Source organism: Dipteris shenzhenensis, chromosome 10, assembly GCF_047967505.1.
Source record: "Dipteris shenzhenensis isolate YYH24624 ecotype China chromosome 10, Dip_SZ_1.0, whole genome shotgun sequence".
Taxonomy (NCBI): Eukaryota; Viridiplantae; Streptophyta; class Polypodiopsida; order Gleicheniales; family Dipteridaceae; genus Dipteris; species Dipteris shenzhenensis.
Genome location: NC_141605.1, coordinates 10,039,950 through 10,059,625, shown reverse-complemented (window position 1 = coordinate 10,059,625; position 19,676 = coordinate 10,039,950). Strand labels below are relative to the sequence as shown.

Sequence of the window (19,676 nt, the reverse complement as noted above, 5' to 3'; positions counted from 1 at the left end):
AGGATGGAAGTGGTGGCGAAAGGAGCATGGGTGCTAATGCAACACAACAAGAGGAGAAAGAAACAAACAACTAACACTTTTTTGGCTCCTTTGAAGGGCAGAGTGAAAGATTTCCGAGTCAAAAAGAAGGCACAAAATGCGTAAGAGAGGTTTGGATACAGCATGTCTACATGCATCGAGAACTTGTATTGCAAGATTAATTTATATTGCATGGGCACTATCTTGTGGTGTAAAGAGTCCCCTCACCTTGGAGGGTTATGAAAAGCATAAGCTCATACGGAATCAAAAGCCTCCTTTGATGGCCCTTTTCAACAAACTAGGATGACAACAACTCCTGCGCAATATGAGAAGCTCGACTAGTTGCTACATCACCTCTACTTTCCAATACAAAGTCTTCAAGAACTTCACATTTTACCTTCTTAAACTTTTTTTCCTTGATCATGTTCTTTGCAACAATAGAGGAGAGTAAACCCTTCATTTGTTTGGTAGGAATTAAATTAGGATCAATGTTTTCTTTCTAAGGTCTCGAAATTTCCCTGCAACAAGTACACTTTGCAATATCATAGATTTTCTTGCAAGAAAGATACACATATACAAATAAAATGGCTAAACAAGATGTGCTCTTACCTTGCTTTTTGTAATCTGTGCTTACATCCTCCAGTGCGAGCTTTCAACTTCGTAATGTTTCAAATTCTCTTGCTTCGTTCTCTGTCTCCAAGAACTGTACTCTTCATTCTTGCTCTTTGTAGCTCATGCTTTGTCTTTGAATGCTCTTTGATTTCCTTCTGCAGCAGCTCTTTCAAGTCTGAATTTATCGACATTTCTTGCACCTTCTCATGTTTTCCTTTCGCTCAGCATTTACAAGCGGACCCTTTCCTCTTTTCTATAGTGATGCATATTGTTCTTCCAAATCAATGTGCAAATGGTGTAGTCTCTTCTTTAGTAGTATGGTTGCATGCAACCATTTCTTGAGGTTTGGTTCTTCATCTCATCTGCTTTTTATAAAACTCATTGTTAATCTTTCGATGTAATCATTCAAATATTTGAAAAAACAAATTAGTTATGGGTTCTTTATGAGAGGCCGCTGGAACACCATCGAAAGTGATGCAGAATCTATATGGAGAGTTTAATGCAACATCTTCTCAGTTATTTAAAAGGGCTTCTTTATTCCTCCCTGGGCTGACACACTTGTAGTCGTGAATTGAAATATATCCATATTTTATTGCTTTCTCCACATTATAGAGGAGAGATAAAATAAAAAATAGAGAATTTCTTACCGGGCCCCAAACTAAGCTTCCTTTTTCCTAATTGCATAGTGGTTGCTAGTCATTCAAAGGTCTAATGTGGCTAATCAATAAGAGTTTGATTCATCATTGCATTCATGTAAGTGTGTAATAAAAACTAGCACAATGGCCTAAGCAAGCATCGTGGTGGCTAGCATTGTGCATTTCTACATAATTTCCCATGCTAAGCTAAGTAATTGAACTTTGATTATAATGACTTTCAAACCAGCACAGTGTCCACATCCTCCATCACAGTGGCTAACCTTAGTTATGCAACAAGTCTTATAAGTTGTTTGCAAGTGAAGGTAGGAATTTGAGCCAATTTCTCAAGTCTAAAAATAAACAAATGGTTAGACAAGTGACTAACCTCATCCATAATTTTAAGGTTTTAAAACCAAGGTGTCGGATTAAATTTGTGGTTTGGAAAGAGAGACTTAAATTCTCTAAGAGCAATGTTTTTGATAGTTGAAATCTTGCAAGAAACCTCAAGTATAAAAACTAGAAGGACACAATTAGGGAGTATTACTTCTCTAGAGTGGCCACCCATCCAATGAAGGCATAAAGAAGAGTGTAGGTTCTTTCCCATGACTTTTGCAGAATGAGCAGGTGTTTAGGGTGTGTAGGGTTCCAAGGCTTTTTGTCACCACCTATAGATTTATTGACGACGTCGCTTGTAGTATAAGTGTATCATAGGACCTTGGGTCATATTCCGATGAGAGACATAGGCTCAAGTGTGGAAAGAGAACATCACATATGCTTGTGTGAAAGGAATATACATCAACACAGTTGGGGTAATAAAGACTTTTGCCTTTATTGGGGGTTTTAAGGTTAGAAAGAGTTTCAGGGTTCAAAGGGGGCTTCTCGATTAGAAGGAGGTTCCAGGGTTTATAAGGAGGTCTAGGGTTTAGGAGAGGTTTCAGGGTTCAAAAGGAGGTTCAAGGTTAGAAAGAGGATCTAGGGTTCAGAGTAGAGTACATGGTGGAGAACTCATCTCCCTCCTAGATCATGGAGGTAAGGATTGAGGAACTACTCTAAGAGGGTAAGGGTTTAGGATAAGCATAGGAGTGGGAGAGGAAGAAGGTGTAAGAGCATGGGGGTGGGGGGGAGAGAGAGGGGAGGAGCAGAGGGAGAGGAGGAGTTAGAAGGTTGCAAGAGAGGGGACAAACAGGCAAGGCTAGGGCATGCTTTCGGACATGGAGTGTAAGGGAGTATTGAAACTTGTAGACAATTGCATAGAACACCAAAATAGAACTCAACACAATGCCCCAAAGACTGTCAGCTTCATTCCATTATGGAATATTTATAAAAGTTGGGGAGATTCTCTCTCTGCATGTAGGAATTGTAATAATTTCTCTCTCTACATGTAGAGCTTATATCTAGGTGCTGCATGTTGCCAGGTAAGAACTGTATATAGAGATTGCATGTAGGACTTGCATGTTGCATGTAGGAACTACACATAGAAACTGCATGTAGGACTTGCATGTTTCATGTAGGAGTTGCATGTTGGAATCGTATGCAAAACTTGCATGTAGAACATGCATGTAGGAGTTGCATGTAGGAATTGGATGTAGAACTTGTATGTAGAACATGCATGTTGGATTCCTAAGAGAGATTATTTGTAGCATTATACAAGTACAAGTGGAACTTTGTCGCTACTCCACAACACATTTTGTTTTACTTGAGTCCATGTTGACATAGAGTTAACCGTTTTGCCTCAATGTCATGCACAACCATAGAAAAACATGGTCCTAGGTGTGTTATTCCAACAAGTACTTATCAGATGGGCGCGCCACTTTGTAAGCATGTAAATACCACCTAAGTTTGGATTTGTAAAGTATTGTGTCCATCATAAATGATTTGCATGGTTGATCAGGCATAATACACCATTTCCCCCCTAGTGTTATGCACCACCATAAAAAAACATAGTCCTAAGTGTGTTATTCAAACACTTGAACTTATCGTATGGGTGCGCAACTTTGTACCCAAGTCCATACCATCGAGGTTGAGTTGCATACAAAGTCTTGTGCACATCGCATATGCTTTGAATGGTCGATCAAGAATTAAACATCGTTTTTGCCTTAGTGTCATGCACAACCATATAAAAACATGGTCCTAGGTGTGTTATTCCAACATGTACTTATCAGATGGATGCTCCACTTTGCAAGCATGTAAATATCACCTAGATTGAGGCACGTGCAAAGTATTTTGCCCATCGGATAGGCTTTGCATTGTTAATCAAGCATTAAACACCATTTTTGCCTCAATGTGATGCACATCTGTCATAAAAAAACACACTCCTAGGTGTGTTATCCGAACAAGTACTTATTGTATGGGTGCAACACTTTGCATGCAAGTCAATACCATCTATGTTGAGATGTGTGCAAAGTATAATGTCCATCGAATATGATTTGCATGCTCAATCACGCATCGTACAATGTTTTTCTTCTAGTGTTATTCACAACTGTCAATAAAAGCGCTCCCATGTATGTTATTTGAATAAGTACTTATGGGATGGGCATGCCACTTTGAATGCACATAAATATCACCTGAATAGAGACCTGTGAAAAGTATTGAGGCCATCGGATATGATATGCATGGTCGAACAAGCATTAAACTCTGCTTTTGCCTTAGTGTCATGCACAAGCATCAAAAGCCATTATCCTAGGTGTGTTATTCCAACAGGTACTTATTGGATTAGCATGCCACATTGCATGCAACTCAATACCACCTAGGTTGAGGTGTGTACAAAGTATTGTGCTTTGTAACAGGTCCTTGTATCCTCCTCACTGACACCTTTCCAGTTCAAGAGCCACTTGGTTTGATCCTACCTCCTCAACAACTTTGGATCTTTTCAAAAGGAATTCTAGCCTCATGATATTGCTTCCTCATCCCTAGAGTTAGAACATCCTACAAAACATCACATCGAGAAGAAAGTATAAAGAAATGGCAAAGGGATTATTGCATTGTATTAAGAAACAAGAGAAAGAGAGAGAAATCCAGAATATCCATTGCTGCCACCCTCTATACTCATCATACATCATCGTAGAGGAACATGTTGGTATCATTTAAAGCCTTACAAGAGTTGGCAATTCAAGCACTGACCCTCCAAAACCCACCTAGAATTCGATCTTCCATGTGCATGTCGATGTGTTTGGAATGGCCATCGGGTCCATCTTGGCTCAGCAGCTCGAAGGGAATTTGGACTTTTCAATCTACTATGTAAGCTAGATGTTCTGATTGATTACAATGAACTATTCAATGACTGAGCAGGAAGCCATAGGGACCATGTATAGTGCACAAAATTTTTGGCACAACCTATTGGGCAATCCTTCATATTCGACATAGATCATCAAGCATTGTTGTACTTGATCAACAAGACAATCATGAAGCCTTCCCTAATTTAGTGGATGCTGCTACTCCAAGAGTTCGACTTCAAGATCATTTCATGTCTTATATTTGATTTTCTTATATGGTTCATCATCTAGGCTTTGAGCCTATCGTGCATGAGAACATAATGAAGTGCATTACTTGCATTCAATTGTTTATCCCTTTATTTTATTAATTATAGCTCAACATACCTACTCCATACCTATGTGTCTTATGCTTTGATTTGCATTGTCACATGTGTCAAAATTTCACTCATTGATCATTATTATCCACCTTAGAATAAGCTTACTCAACTTGCAATTTGATTCAATTTCCTATCCCTTTGTTTCATTTATTTTAACTCAACATACGTATGCCTCCTATCCTTTGATTTGCTTTGTTGTCACACATGTCAATATTTCACCCATAGGTCATTATTATCCATCTCATCAGTAAGTTTTCTTGCCCTATATTTTGATTCAATGGATTGTACAATCAATGCATGTGACCAGTTGTCTATCAACCCATAATAGTGTTATAGAAATTATATTTTCTGATATATCTTGCTTTGGATATTATTATTTTAGTCAAGTGTGACTATGGCAAAGTACTCCATAGGAGCGCACCGGACATGGCGGGGGTCCTAGTGGATACTTTGTGTGGTTAGTTGGGGACGCCTGACTAGCTTGTGTATTGCCATGCTAGATGGTCAGTATTGTGGGTGATTCCATGTTAATACTGATGTCGCTAGTGTTATTGGTGTTATGCTTGATTATTGTGCTTTGAGCGCGGTTATGTTGGGATTGGTTGATTCGATGATTCGTTCAATCGATTGTTAATAACTAATGTGATTGGCGACTTGAGTACAGGTGGTGGAACTCATAGCGAGGATTGGAGTTAGTGCGAGGGTACTGATCGAGGTGTCGTACAGCACATTATATATGGCCATGGGCCAATTTTGTTTTTGATTTATTATTGCAAGTTTGAGCAATATATTTTGTTAAGGACATAATTCATTTTGGGACCTAAGATGGCTATGTAAAGCAAATCCCTCATTTTTGGATGAGAGGGATAATTTTGGCTCGTTGGTGCTTTTATGAAATATCATAAATACTCTAGATGACGAAGCGTGGGTGACTCATCTAGGGGGGGACATTGTACCCAGTCTGCTATTGTTCTTGTGGTGTGATTGTGTTTCTTCTTCTCCAATTGATTATGTGGTGAATTTGTGTGTTGAAAAGATTACCTTCTGGTTTCAGTGGTATTAGAGCTTTGGTCACGCTCTTGTGAAGAAAAGAAAGTTTGAAGCTTCCTCATGTGGATTCAAAAAGAAAAAGAGAAGTTTTGTGGAGGATTCAAGAGGACATGTGCAGAATTTGAGCTTGTGGGGGAGAGAAGTGTGCATCGAGGGACGTACCCCACTGGCTCAAGGCTCACTTTAGCCTTCAATGAATCGGCTTTGAAGATTGCACCCAGCAACAGACGGCTGTAGGATATTTAATCTCCTTGGCTGCATACGGCCGCCCGTGTGCTCCAGAGTCCACAGAATCTACAGAGTCCACAAAATTGTCTTGGCTCGCATGATTTCTTCCTCTATCCACACGCTCAACATAGTCTGGGTCTTGCAGTAGTCATCGCGTGTGCAAACACCAGACTCTACCTGTGCAAATTTGGAAGCCGCCTCCTATTGACTCTCAGTAATTCAGAGCTCACAGTTACTGCCATCATCTCTGGAGCCAGCCATTGCACTCATTGTATCTACATATTTGCAGTCACCGGCAGTAGTAGCCTCTGGCACTCGGGCCTCTGTCAACGCGGTAGTAGCGCAGCAGCAGTAGTGAAGGCCAGCCACCTAGATACCTTGGGAGTCTCTCTCACTCTGCCCGTGCGCAGACCCAAGCAGTCCCCAAACATCAAGGTAGTCTTTGGCCTTCTGCCGTCGTGGACAGCAAACAGTAGTGGCACAACACTTGGTCTTTGTGCCTACTCTTTAATCCGTGCATATCTTGCAATGAAGTATTGAGAGCTCTCTGCGACTCTACCTATCTACGGCTCTGATGTTTGATGCGCAGCGTCTACTAGTCAAAGGATTTCTTTGATATATATATATAAATATATATATTTTCAAAGCAAGGGACCCCGAGGTCCAAAGGTCCTTTTAAAGGATTTATTTTATTTAAAAAAAAACAAGAGAGAGAGCTCTAAAGTTCAGAAAAAGAAGCTTTCTTCTTGGCGATCTACGACACAAAAAGTGAGAGGCTACTCCATCAACCAGTGAAGGCGCATTTAAAAAAAAAAAAAGAGAGCAAGGCAAAATCTGAAGAAGCTCGAATCAAGAAGGGGATTGGAACCATGAAATCACAGAGCAATTATGGGAGATCATAGTCGAGTGCAAAGACAACTACGAGCAACATCATCGGTCACATATCTCCCACTCTAGTCTTTTCTACCTCCGATCAGAGAGCGAGATAAGTGATTTCTTTTGCTTTATATTTCATACACTTAGTATCTTCCGCCATCCATTTCTTACCATACACTCGAATCACATTTTTTTTCATTCGTTTAATTCTCATACACTTAGTATCTTTATTTTTTCTCGGCTCTACTTTATTTGTACTTATTGCATTATCATGGCACATCAACCACAACCACCCACGCTCCAAGAGTAGTTAGATGCCACTTTAGGCACAATTGGCCAATGAGCGTGAGCATAGGGAGAGATTGGAAAAGAAAATCAATGGTAAGAAGAGGAAGATACATTCATCTGATGATGAGTCATCCGATGATGATTCCAATGATGATACTATTATCAGGACTGTCAAAGCCACACTGAGAGCACAAAATTCGAGGAAGAAGAGTAAGATAAGTAGAAAAACTTTCTCATTTTAAAATTTTGATGGAAAGAAAGAAGCACGCATTGTCTTGTCTTGAATCAATCAGCTAGATGATTATTTTTTAGGGGAGAAATTCTCTGAAAAAGATAACATTAAATGTGCTGCAAATCATTTAATAGAGAGTGCTGCATTTTGGTAGAACATCACTAAGCACAATAAAAGGCGACCAAAATCCTGGAAGTCTTTTCAAAAGCTCATCAAGAGAGATTTCCTTCCCTCACATTTCAAAGCACCACAGAAGACAGATTCTTCTTTGAAGCCGAACGGTGGGAATTTTCCAAAGAAAGAAATAAGGTGTTTCAAATGCAACAAGCTGGGACACATAGCCACTGAGTGTCCTGAGACCCCGACGGCAAAAGTGCACATGATTGATGACGAAGCAGCCAAGCAAGAGGGAGGTAAGTATAATTGTCATGCTCTTCTAAAGATGAAAGGTTTCATTAATGGCAAAGAGGTTGTTATTTTGCATGACGATGGTAGTATACATGATTTTATTTCAGAAAGAACCTTAGAAAAGCTAAACCTAGAGTCTTTCCCATCTAACTATAAGGTCAAAGCTGCTTTGACCAAAACAAAGTACAATTGTACTAGAGAAGTCAAGAATCTTGAAATCTCAATCAAACCTTACAAGGATACACGAGACTTTCTAGTGGCACCCCTACAGGGAGTGGACATCATCTTAGGAATGCCATGGAGGCATCAATACAATCCTAAGATAGATTACGATTCACATCAGATGTGGATTGAGAAGGACAGACAAGAAATATGTCTGAAATGCTCAATGAAATCTGAGGTCAGTCTTTTACTCAACCACACACAAGCCAAAAGAGCAATTAGAAAACGTGAGAAGACATATCTTATTTTGGTGAATACGGTAACGGCTACTCAGCCAAACACTAAGCCTACGCACCAAAAATTTCTTTCTCAATTTTTTGATTGTTTCTTAGAGGATTTACCACCTAGACTACCATGTTCTCGACCTGAAGATCATAGGATAGAAATCCTATCGGGTAATACTCCACCTTGCAAAGCTCCATATAGAGTCAATCAGCTAGAACAAAAGGAAATACAAAAGCAAGTGGAGGAACTGATAGAGAGAGGATTGATAAGACCCAGCAGTTCTCCTTATGGAGCACCTGTCTTATTAGTCAAAAAGAAAAATGGAACCTATCGAATGTGCATAGACTATCGTGCACTGAACAAAATCACAATGAAGAACAAATATCCAATCCCTAGGATTGATGATCTTTTGGACAAATTGAAAGGGCCTAAGGTCTTCAGTAAGATAGAACTCAAATCCGGCTATCATCAAGTTCATATGGTAGAAGAGGATATATACAAGACTGCCTTTAGAACTCAAACGGGACATTATGAGTTTCTAGTAATGCCTTTTGGGGTAACTAATGCTCCAGCTACTTTTAGTAGAATGATGAACCGAATCTTTCTTAAACACCAAGATTGTGTGGTAGTATTTTTCGATGATATTCTGGTGTTTAGCAAAGACGTTGAGGAGCATAAGGAACATCTGAAGCTAGTCTTTTCACTCTTGAAAGAAAATCAATTGTACATAAATCCTGAAAAGAGCAGTTTCTTTCAAGACCAGATAGAGTATTTGGGTCACATTGTATCCGACAATGGGATTCGAGTAGATCCAAAGAAGATTGAGTGCATAGTCACATGGCCTAACCTTGAGATATACATGAATTAAGATCATTATTGGGATTGTGTCGCTTTTACAAAAAGTTTGTCAAGAATTTCGCATACATTGCACATCCATTGACAGACCTTCTTAGAAAAGCTAAGCATTTCTTATGGAGTGAGCGTCAAGATAAATCTTTTATAGTTTTGAAAGAAGCTCTCACACAAGCTCCTGTGTTGCAATTATCCGATTTCTCTAGACCATTTTTTGTAGTTGTATCCGATGCTAGTGGATATGGAATTGGAGCCGTACTTATGCAAGATGGACATCCAATAGCATATGAGAGCCGAAAATTAAAACTAGCAAAATGCAATTATAGTACATATGATAAGGAATTAATCGTTGTTGTGCATGCCTTACGAATGTGGAAACATTATTTGATGGGAGCTAAGTTTCTTATCAAAACCAATCAGCAAAGTATCAAGCATTTGTTAACTCAGCCACTGATATCCGATAGGCACATCAAGTGGGCATCATTTATATAGAGTTTTGAGCCCATGATTCAGTATCAACTTGGAAAGGAAAATGTAGTTGCTGATGCTCTTAGCAGAAAGCCAAGTATTAATCACATCACTGCTGTGTAGAGACCCAGCCTTTTGAAGGTATGAAGAATTCTTGTCAAGGGTATCCAATTTTCTCTGATATATGGAACAAATTAGAGAATAAAAATTGGAATCCTATGTTGGACTAGTAATGCAATGATGTATACCTCTTTTATCAAAAGAAATTATGCATCACTCAACCCTTTAGACAAATTGTAATGGAGGAAATGCACCAACCACCATATATGGGACATAGGGGAGTGATTGCCACTTTACAAGTGATAGCAAGAGAATTCCATTGGCCTACTATAAGAAAAGATGTGGCTAAGTTTGTAGCTGAATGCATCACTTGTTAGAAGATCAAGAGTTACAAAGGCAAGACCCGAGGATTGCTATTGCCTTGGCCTATTCCTACGGAACCTTGGGAACAAATATCTATGGATTTCATAACAGGTTTTCCTACTACAACGAATCAAAATGATATGATTTGGATGATAATAGATTGCTTTAGTAAGCAAGCTTATTTCATCCCATGCAAGAAGACTTCTATACTAAATACTTGCTCAAATTTAAGAACCATCGAAGAGACGATGCTCAGTGGATGCCTGAGCAGTTCTTTCGAAATTTTCCAGACCTCCTTAGTTCCTATAATCAAACACGCAACTGAGGTAAGTCGCAATCCAAGCAAGAGGGATGTTATGGAAATTATATTTTCTGATATATCTTGCTTTGGATATTATTATTTTAGTCAAGTGTGACTATGGCAAAGTACTCCATAGGACGCACCAGACGCGGCGAGGGTCCTAGTGGATACTTTGTGTGGTTAGTTGGGGACGCCTGACTAGCTTGTGTATTGCCATGCTAGATGGTCGGTATTGTGGGTGATTCCATGTTAATACTGATGTCGCTAGTGTTATTGGTGTTGTGCTTGATTATTATGCTTTAAGCGCGGTTATGTTGGGATTGGTTGATTTGGTGATTCGTTCAATCGATTGTAAATAACTAATGTAATTGGCAACTTGAGTATAGGTGATGGAACTCATAGCGAGGATTGGAGTTCATGCAAGGGTACCGATCGAGGTGTTGCAGAGCGCATTATATATGGCCATGGGCCAATTTTGTATTTGTTTTATTATTGCAAGTTTGAGCAATATATTTTGTTGAGGACATAATTCATTTTGGGACCTAAGGTGGCTATGTAAAGCAAATCCCTCATTTTTGGATGAGAGGGATAATTTTGGCTCCTTGGTGCTTTTATGAAATATCATAAATACTCTAGATGAGGAAGCATGGATGACTCATCTAGGGGGGGAGATTGTACCCAGTCTGCTATTGTTCTCATGGTGTGATTGTGTTTCTTCTTCTCCAATTGATTATGTGGTGAATTTGTGTGTTGAAAAGATTACCTGCTGGTTTTAAATAGAAGGTAGTGGGTATGTAAAAAACAAGAAATGATCATGTAATGAATTAATTGGGGCTTTAACTGAATAGAAGGGGAGTTTAATATTTACCAAAAACCAAAATGTAGATTAGGTTAGGGGGTTGGCAAGGTAAATAGGGGGATAAAATTTTTATGGTCGGTGTGTGCAAGAAAAAAGGGGGGGGGGGAGTAGTGCCAATAATTGACTAGGTACATGTGGTGTGAGCAAAATTTATTGAGAAACATTTGTGTGTGTGTCACAAATCAAGGACTAATATGTGTGTGTGTTGGGGGGTAGGGAGTATAGTTAAACCCATTGAAGCCTTAAAAATGGTAGCATGGCTAATATTTATAACTCTACCCCATACCCTAAATCCTAAACCATGATACCTATAGCTTAATCCCTATAGCCTAAACCCGAATTACCATAAATCCTATTTCCTATAACTTAAACCCTAAAACCTATACCCTAAATCATATACCCTAAACCCTATACCGTATACCCTATATCCTAAACCTTAAGCTAAAAAATAGTATTTGAGGTGTGTTATTTGACCATGCACATAACCGATGGGCATGATCCTTTGCACACGCTTCAATTAAATCTATGTTAAAGCATGTGCAAAGTATCATGTCCATCGGATATGATTTTGATGGTCAAAGTCCCCACAAATCCTGTTTTTCACCAAGTCATGCACAATTATCAAAAAATAGTATTTGAGGTGTGTCATTCGAACGTGCACATAATGGATGGGCATGATACTTTCTACACACGTGAATCCAACCTATGTTAATGCATGTACAAATTATCATACCCATCATATATGCTTTAGATGGTCAAAGTCGCCACAAATCCCATTTTCCATCAAGTGTTATGCACAACCGTCATAAAATAGTATTTGAGGTATGTTATTCGAACCCGCACATACTTGATGGGAATGATAATCTTCACTCATGTCAAACCAACCTATGTTGAGCATGTCCAAAGTATCTTGCCCATTGGATATGCTTTGGATGATTAAACTTGCAACAAACCCCATTTTTCACCAAGTGTTATGCATAACCATGCTCTCAGGTGTGTTATTCGAACGCGCACATACCCGATGGGCATGATGCCTTGCACATGTATAAATAGAACATATTTTGATCTGTTTGCAAAGTATCATGCCCATAAAATATGCTCTAGATGGTCAAAGTCACCACAAACCTCGTTTTTTACCAAGTGTTATTTACAACCGCAAAAAAAAAAGTTTCTAAGGTGTGTCATTCAAATGTGCTCATACCCAATGGTCATGATACTTTGCACATACATCAATACAACTTATGTTGAGGTGTGTGAAAAATATCATGCCCATCAGATATGCTTTGGATGGTCAAACATGCCACAAACACCATTTTTCACCGAGTGTTATGCACAACCACCAAGAAATAGTAGTAGCTGAGGTGTATTATTCAAATGCGCTCATACCCAAAGGGTACGATGCTTTGCACAAGTGTGAATATAAGCTATTTTGAGGTGCGTGCAAAATATATTGCCCATTGGATATGCATTGGATGGTCAAACGTGCCACAAACCCTGTTTTTCACGGTGTTATGCACAATTGCCGAAGAATAGTATTTGAGGTGTGTTATTCAATTGCGCTTATACCCGATGGGCATGATAATTTGCATGTGTATTAATCCAACCTATTTTGAGTTGTGTGCAAATTGTCATGCCCATTGGATATGATTTGGATGGTGAAAGTTGCCACAAACCACATTTTTCATCGTGTTATGCACAACCGCAAAAAATTAGAGTTTGAGGCTTGTTATTCAAATGCACACATATTGGATGGGGCAATTTGTGTGAGTTCAACATATTTTTAGGTCTGTGAAAAGTATTGTGCCCATAAAAAATGCTTTGGATGGTCAAACGCACCACAAACTCCATTTTTTACTAAGTGTCATGCACAACTATCAAAAAACACACTTTGAGGTGTGTTATTTGAACGCGCATCGTATATGCTCTTGATGGTCAAAGTTGCCACAAATCTTGTTTTCGATCAAGTGGTATGCACAATCGCCAAAAATAGTATTTGAGGTGTGTTATTCGAACACGCACATACCCGATCAGCAAAATACTCTTGATATAAGTCAATATAATAGTGTTGAATATTGTCCATCATATATGCTTTGGATGGTCAAAATAGCCACAAACCTCAATTTTCACCAAGTGTTATGCACAACCGTCAAAAAACACGCTCTGAGGTGTTTTATTCAAACGTGCACATACCCGATGGACATGATACTTTGCACGTGCATCAATAAAACCTATGTTGATCTGTATGCAAAGTATCGTGCCCATTAGATATGCTCTAGATGGTCAAAGTTGCCACAAACCCCATTTTTCACCAAGTGTTATGCACAACCGCTTCCTCATTGTTGTCATCGACCTCTTTGGTTGAAGTTAACTTGCCTTGAGTGTTTATCTCATTGCCTCACCGATCACCTAGCCTTTCAAGATTAATTGTAGAAAAGAGACTCACAATCCATTTCATCATACATGAATTCCTAGAGCTTTTGTTTTATCTCCTCAAAGGCCCATTTTCATTTTGGGTTCCATTCATTCTTTTAACCAAGGCCAAAGTCCAAGATGCAAATGTAGAATGAATCTTTTTGTTAGCCACTCTATTAAGGAAACTCTAGAGTTGCTAGAGATTCTATGAGCCAAAGGCTATCAGATGCACTCGAACTTGTGAAGGTCAAGCATGACACAGTCTCTTACAATCTGTCTTGGAAGTACACCACATGGCACTCCAGACATACGATTCGTTGGATTTAGAGATATTGAATGCTCCCTACGATTAGCAAAAACATGTCTTCTCCATGCGTGGAGGTATCGTAGTTTCCAAAGCCAAGTCATCCATGACAAACTTAAGGTCTTTAGAGAGTAAAGTTTTAAAGGAGTCATTCGATAAGTGCCACATGTATTCTATAAGTTGAATGGCATAACTTGACTCCAAAGATGCTGAACATCAAGACAAGTGCATTCTTCAATTAATCTTCTAAGCTTACTATAATTTACTTATACCCAACAAAGCAGTCCATGATGAGTTCCTTTTTGGATCTCTAATCAAAGGTTTGATTGAGGAAGGGTAGCAGAAAAGAGTCTAGAATAGTTGCTTTGTTTAACTCCCTATAGCCATTGTAGACTCTAAATTCCAACCTTTCCTTTGTACAATGATGGGAAATATTAATATGGCCTCTAATAGCTTCTTGACCTTAGCCTAGCAAATTCATCATCATCTATCAGCCACCCCATCTATAGGGTTGCTGGACTAGTTTGACATACGGCTTTAGTAAAATTTGGATCTCCACCTTTGAGATCCTTATGTCTCCACACAAAAATACCCATAAATTCAGCGAGCAAGTCCATGTGTTAACTTTATATCTAGTGTCTACTTTGGACCCTGAAGTGAATATTTTTGGGTTTCTAGAGTGTCATAAGATTATCGGAAGTGGATCACCATCTATCCACATTTCCAGCCTAGCTTGAGTCACAATACCCATGGAAATTGATTCCACTTTGATTGGTGATTCCATATCTCATGGTATCCTTAAGTTACCAAAGGACATGTATGAGTGTCTCCTTTGGTGCAGATGCAAAAAGGCAGTGAAAATTGATAGAGAATGCAATGCTAGGCCATGTATTTAGAGAAATACAATAGATTCATGACCAATTTCTCAAGTTTGTTGGTTCAGTGGTATTGTCCATACTTAGCTTAGTCTAGACTTCCCTTAGAGTGACTTCTACCTTACAATCCTCCATTTGGAGTCACTATAATATTTATTTGTTGTTTCTCTCTTGTGTCCTTCCTTGCTCATGTCAATTTTCTCGTCATCATTCTAGATTAAAATCAAGTCATTAGTATATAAGACCATCAGCAATTTATATTCCTCCCTGAATGGAGATATAGGTTTCCATCAGATGGATTTCAGATTAGACCGATTCTAACAAAGTGATTGTCGATCCACTACTACCATGCTCATTAGGTTTGTTTCAACCCACGTAACACCTTTCTAACTTGTCTGCACACATTCTCACCCTAGATATGTAAACCAAGTGGCTCCTCCACATATATCTTCTCCTCGAGGTCCTCATTCAGTAATGTAGAACTGACACCTAGGCCACTATCAATGGGTTGGCAATGTGCTCATCGTCTGAATTCTATTCGTGCTCTTAGAGCAAATGTCTCATCATAATTGACATCCTCCATTTTGTAAAGTCTTTAGTCACTAGCCTAACCTTATACTTGTCAAGCTCTTATCAATAGGCTTGAACTTGACCTTGTGTACCCACTTGGTCCTCTGCTTGGGCGGTTTGGAAACCAAATCCCACGTCTAATTTCTCTCAATTGAATCCATATTTGTTCCATTATAAACTACCAATATGGATAGCCATTTGCCTCTTCAAAAGACCTTGGCTGCTTGATCGTCTTGACCTACGAATTTAGAACGTAGTTCAATGTAGGTATGGTTCTCCCTTTGACTACCTTCATCGTAGTCCTATTCAGAATGTGTATGGCTACATTGACTACCTCTACCAAGAACAATTGTTGAGAACATTCTTCCCTCTTAGCATAATCAGCCCCATCTCCAAATTCTCATGGTTTTCTCATTGTGCCACCCCATGTTGCTAGGATGATTTGGCCGTGGTCAGTTGTTGCAATTTCTCTACAGTACCATAGGAGCTCCAGTACTCTACTCACCTATGGTCCTCTCATGGGCCGAGAGATTATCCTCAAATCTTTTATGATTTGGAATGAGAACTTTACTGAGCCGTCTGGCTCCAGTGTAACGCTTCCAGCATTCAAAGTATGGTGGATGATCTTGGACCAGCTCCAACTTTGGACAAGCTATGTAATGCGTGTCGGCTAGATGAGGCATTTCAGGCCTTGCCCTAAAAAATGCAGTACGATCTCCCACTATCTAGAGACGTTGTCTATAATCTTTTGCAAGGATGCATGAAAAGGAAAGATCTGGCAGGTACGAGACGAGTCCATTCCTTCATGGTTAGCAGTGGACTTGATTCCATTGCAGTGTTGGGAGACCATCTGATACGCATATTTGCCACCTGCGGGAGCTTACTTGAAGCAAACCAAGTATTCAAGAAAGTTCGGAAACGAAGTGTGTATACTTGGAATGCAATTATTTCAGCCCATGCGAAGCTTGGAGAAGGTGAAAGGGCTCTTACATTATATCAGAAAATGCAGCAGGAAGGGGTAGCACCAGACAGGATTACATTTCTGTTCACTCTACAAGCTTGTGGCAGCATTGAAACCGTACAAAAGGGCAGATTGATGCATCAGCACGTCATTATTGGTGGGCTTGAATCAGATCAGGTCATAGGCAGTGCTCTAGTTGACATGTATGCCAAATGTGGTAGCCTAGAAGCAGCACGCAAAGTGTTCGACAAATTACCAAATCGAGATATTGTATCATGGGGAGCAATCATCTCCGGTTGTGCCCAGCATGGGGATGGTCATCAGGCCTTTGAGCTTTTCGAGAAGATGCAAGGGGAGGGCGTAAAGCCAGACAAATTGATGTTGTTGTGCTTACTAAAGGCATGTGGCAGTATGGGTGACATACAACAGGTCAGGCTGATACATGAGCAGATAAGGAGGAGATACCTCCAAACAGATATAACTGTCCAGAGCTCACTGATTGATATGTATGCGAAATGTGGGAGCCTGAAGGAGGCATTCAACGTGTTTGAAAAAATACCAAACCGAGATGTGGTGGTATGGGGTGCTATGATGTCAGGATATGCCAATCATGCGCTAGTGTTTAAATTTTTTGACGAAATGCAACGGGAAGGCATAAAACCAGACAGAGTCACTTTTCTTTGCATCTTGAAAGCATGTAGCAATCTTTGTGCCATAGAGCAGGGCAGATTGATACATGGTCAAATAATCAGCAGTGGGCTTGATTCAGATGTGATGGTTGGGAACACTCTTATTGACATGTACGCCAAATGTGGTAGACTAGAGGAGGCACAAAAGGCGTTTGACAAGTTAATCACACATGATGTGGTGTCATGGGATGTCCTGATTGCTGGATATGCCCAGAATGGGCAGGGTACTCTCGCCATCCAAGTTTTTGTCAGAATGAAACTCGAGGGTGTAAAGCCAAGCAAAGTCACATTTATTTGCATTTTGAAGGCATGTGGCAGCATTGGCGCGGCAGAGCAGGGCAGACTGATTCATGATGAAATAATCAAAAGTGGCCTGGAATTGGGTGTTGGAAACATGCTTATTGACTTGTATGCAAAATGTGGGAGCCTCAATGAGGCTAGCAGATTGTTTAACAAATTACCTAATCGAGATGTGGTTACATGGAGTACAATGATCGCAGCATATGCCCAGAATGGCCACGGTCACATAGCTCTGGATCTTTTTGACAAAATGCGACAGGAGTGCTTAATGCCTGACAAGGTCACATTTGTGAGTAGCTTAAAGGCATGCGGTACTGAAGGAGCCCTAGTGAAGGGGAGGCTGATACATGACCAGATCATCAGGTGTGAAATTGAGTCCGATGAGATCGTAGGAAGCACACTTGTCGACATGTATGCCAAGTGTGGGAGTTTAGAGGGGGCAGACAAAGTATTTCAAAATCTGCAGAGTCGAGACGCAGTCTCATGGGGTGCACTGATTACAGGGTATGCCCAGCATGGACAGGGTCTTCGTGCCCTTGGACTTTTTGAGGAAATGCAACGGGAGGGTGTAAAGCTGGACAAAGCCACAATTTTATGCACTTTGAAGGCATGTGCTAGCATGGGAGCCAGGCAGGAAGGCAGGTTAATACACAAGCAGATCCTTCAAAATGGGCTTGCATCAGATTCGGTGCTTGGGAATGCTGTTGTGAACATGTATGTCAAATGGGGTAGCCTAGAGCAGGCACATAAAGTGTTTGAAGAATTGGTGACTCGGGATGTGGTGACATGGGGTACAATGATCTCAGGATATGCTCAATTTGGGCAGGGGCGTTTTGCTCTTGAGCTTTACAAGAAAATGCAACAGGAAGGAATTCAACCAAATAAAATTATATTTTTGTGTGTATTGAAAGCATGCAGCAGCATAGGAGCTATAGAACAGGGCAGATTAATACATCACCAGGTCATACAGGATGGAGTCAAGCTAGACGTGGTTATTGGGAACACACTCATTGACATGTATATGAAATGTGGGAACCTTGAGGAGGCACAGCAAGTTTTTGGCAACTTATCAATTCGGGATGTAGTGTCATGGAGTCTATTAATGGCTGGATATGCTCAATATGGCAAGTGCAGGCTTGTTTTGAGGTGCCTTGAAGCCATGCAGCACGAAGGATTGAAACCAGATGATATGGTATTCATTAGCGTCCTTGGTGCTTGCAGTCATGCAGGCCTAGTGGAAGAGGCCTGTTCACACTTCAGATGTATGGTAGAGGACCATGGCATTACTCCAAGTGCCGAGCATTATAGCTGCATAATTGATATTCTTGGCCGTGCTGGACAATTGAATGAAGCTCATGATTTAGTTCAGACTATGCCCATTCCGCCAGATGACGTTGTGTGGATGTCAATGCTTACGAGTTGCAGAATATATGGCAACATAGAACTAGGAAGGCTGTGTTTTGATCACGTTACTGGACTGGATCCCACCAATGCTTCTGGGTATGTGCTTTTGTCAAGCATCTATATTGATTCTTATTTGTTGGAGGACATTGCCAAAATAAAGAATGTAAAAGAATGCTCAGGTGTGCAGAAAAAGCCTGGGAGGGCCTGGATTGAGGCAAATCATAAAGTGCATGAGTTTATGGTTGGGGGAAATACTCAAAGTGATGGCACTCATGAGAAATTGAAGAGAGTAGGTAGAGTAGGCAAGAAACAAGGATACGTGCCACTTTTGGAGTCAGTGTCCAAGCAAATGTTAGGTGAGGGTAGAGAAGATCCGCATATTGACAAAGTTCTAGGGCTAGGGAGTGCATGCCTGAGGACAACTCTGCTAAATAAGAGGGATGTTCGATTGTTTGCTGTCTGCAACAATCCAAGAGAAGTTGTATGTAACATTGGAAATCCAAATATTATACTGATGGATGTGTACCATATTTATCAATTTGTGAACTGGATTATTTTGTGGGAAATCGTTTCTTGTAGCCAGTGATCTGTAATCCGTACATAGACTGACCATCCAAAACATAAAAGATATACTAAAACGTTGGCCAGCTTTGGTTTGTTAAAGTGCCATTCTCAAAATAAAGTGCATTTAATTTATGACCAAAGAGACTCAGTCATGCCAAGCTAGCAAGACCCCATGCTTAAGTTAAATGGATTCTCCTCAATGGAGCAATGCCATGCTCTGCCCATTATGCAATGGACACAGGACTCAGATGTTTTCACCTTTTGCCTGTTGCTCTGTGGTATGGGCAGCTGGGGTTCTAGAACTTGGCCAT

General features: G+C 40.1%; 1 protein-coding gene across 1 annotated transcript; it reads left to right on the top strand.

Moving 5' to 3' along the window:
* Positions 1-16,001: 16,001 nt before the first annotated feature.
* On the top strand, positions 16,002-19,387 carry LOC147897384 (pentatricopeptide repeat-containing protein At2g33680-like). Its single transcript, XM_087380870.1, has one exon. The coding sequence runs from the start codon at positions 16,151-16,153 to the stop codon at positions 19,385-19,387; it is 3,237 nt and encodes a 1,078-aa protein (XP_087236996.1). The 5' UTR covers positions 16,002-16,150.
* The last annotated feature ends 289 nt before the right edge of the window (positions 19,388-19,676 follow it).

Coding starts and splice junctions, on each gene's coding strand:
- LOC147897384 (XM_087380870.1), top strand. CDS start 16,151: ATGCAGTACGATCTCCCACTATCTAGAGACGTTGTCTATAATCTTTTG.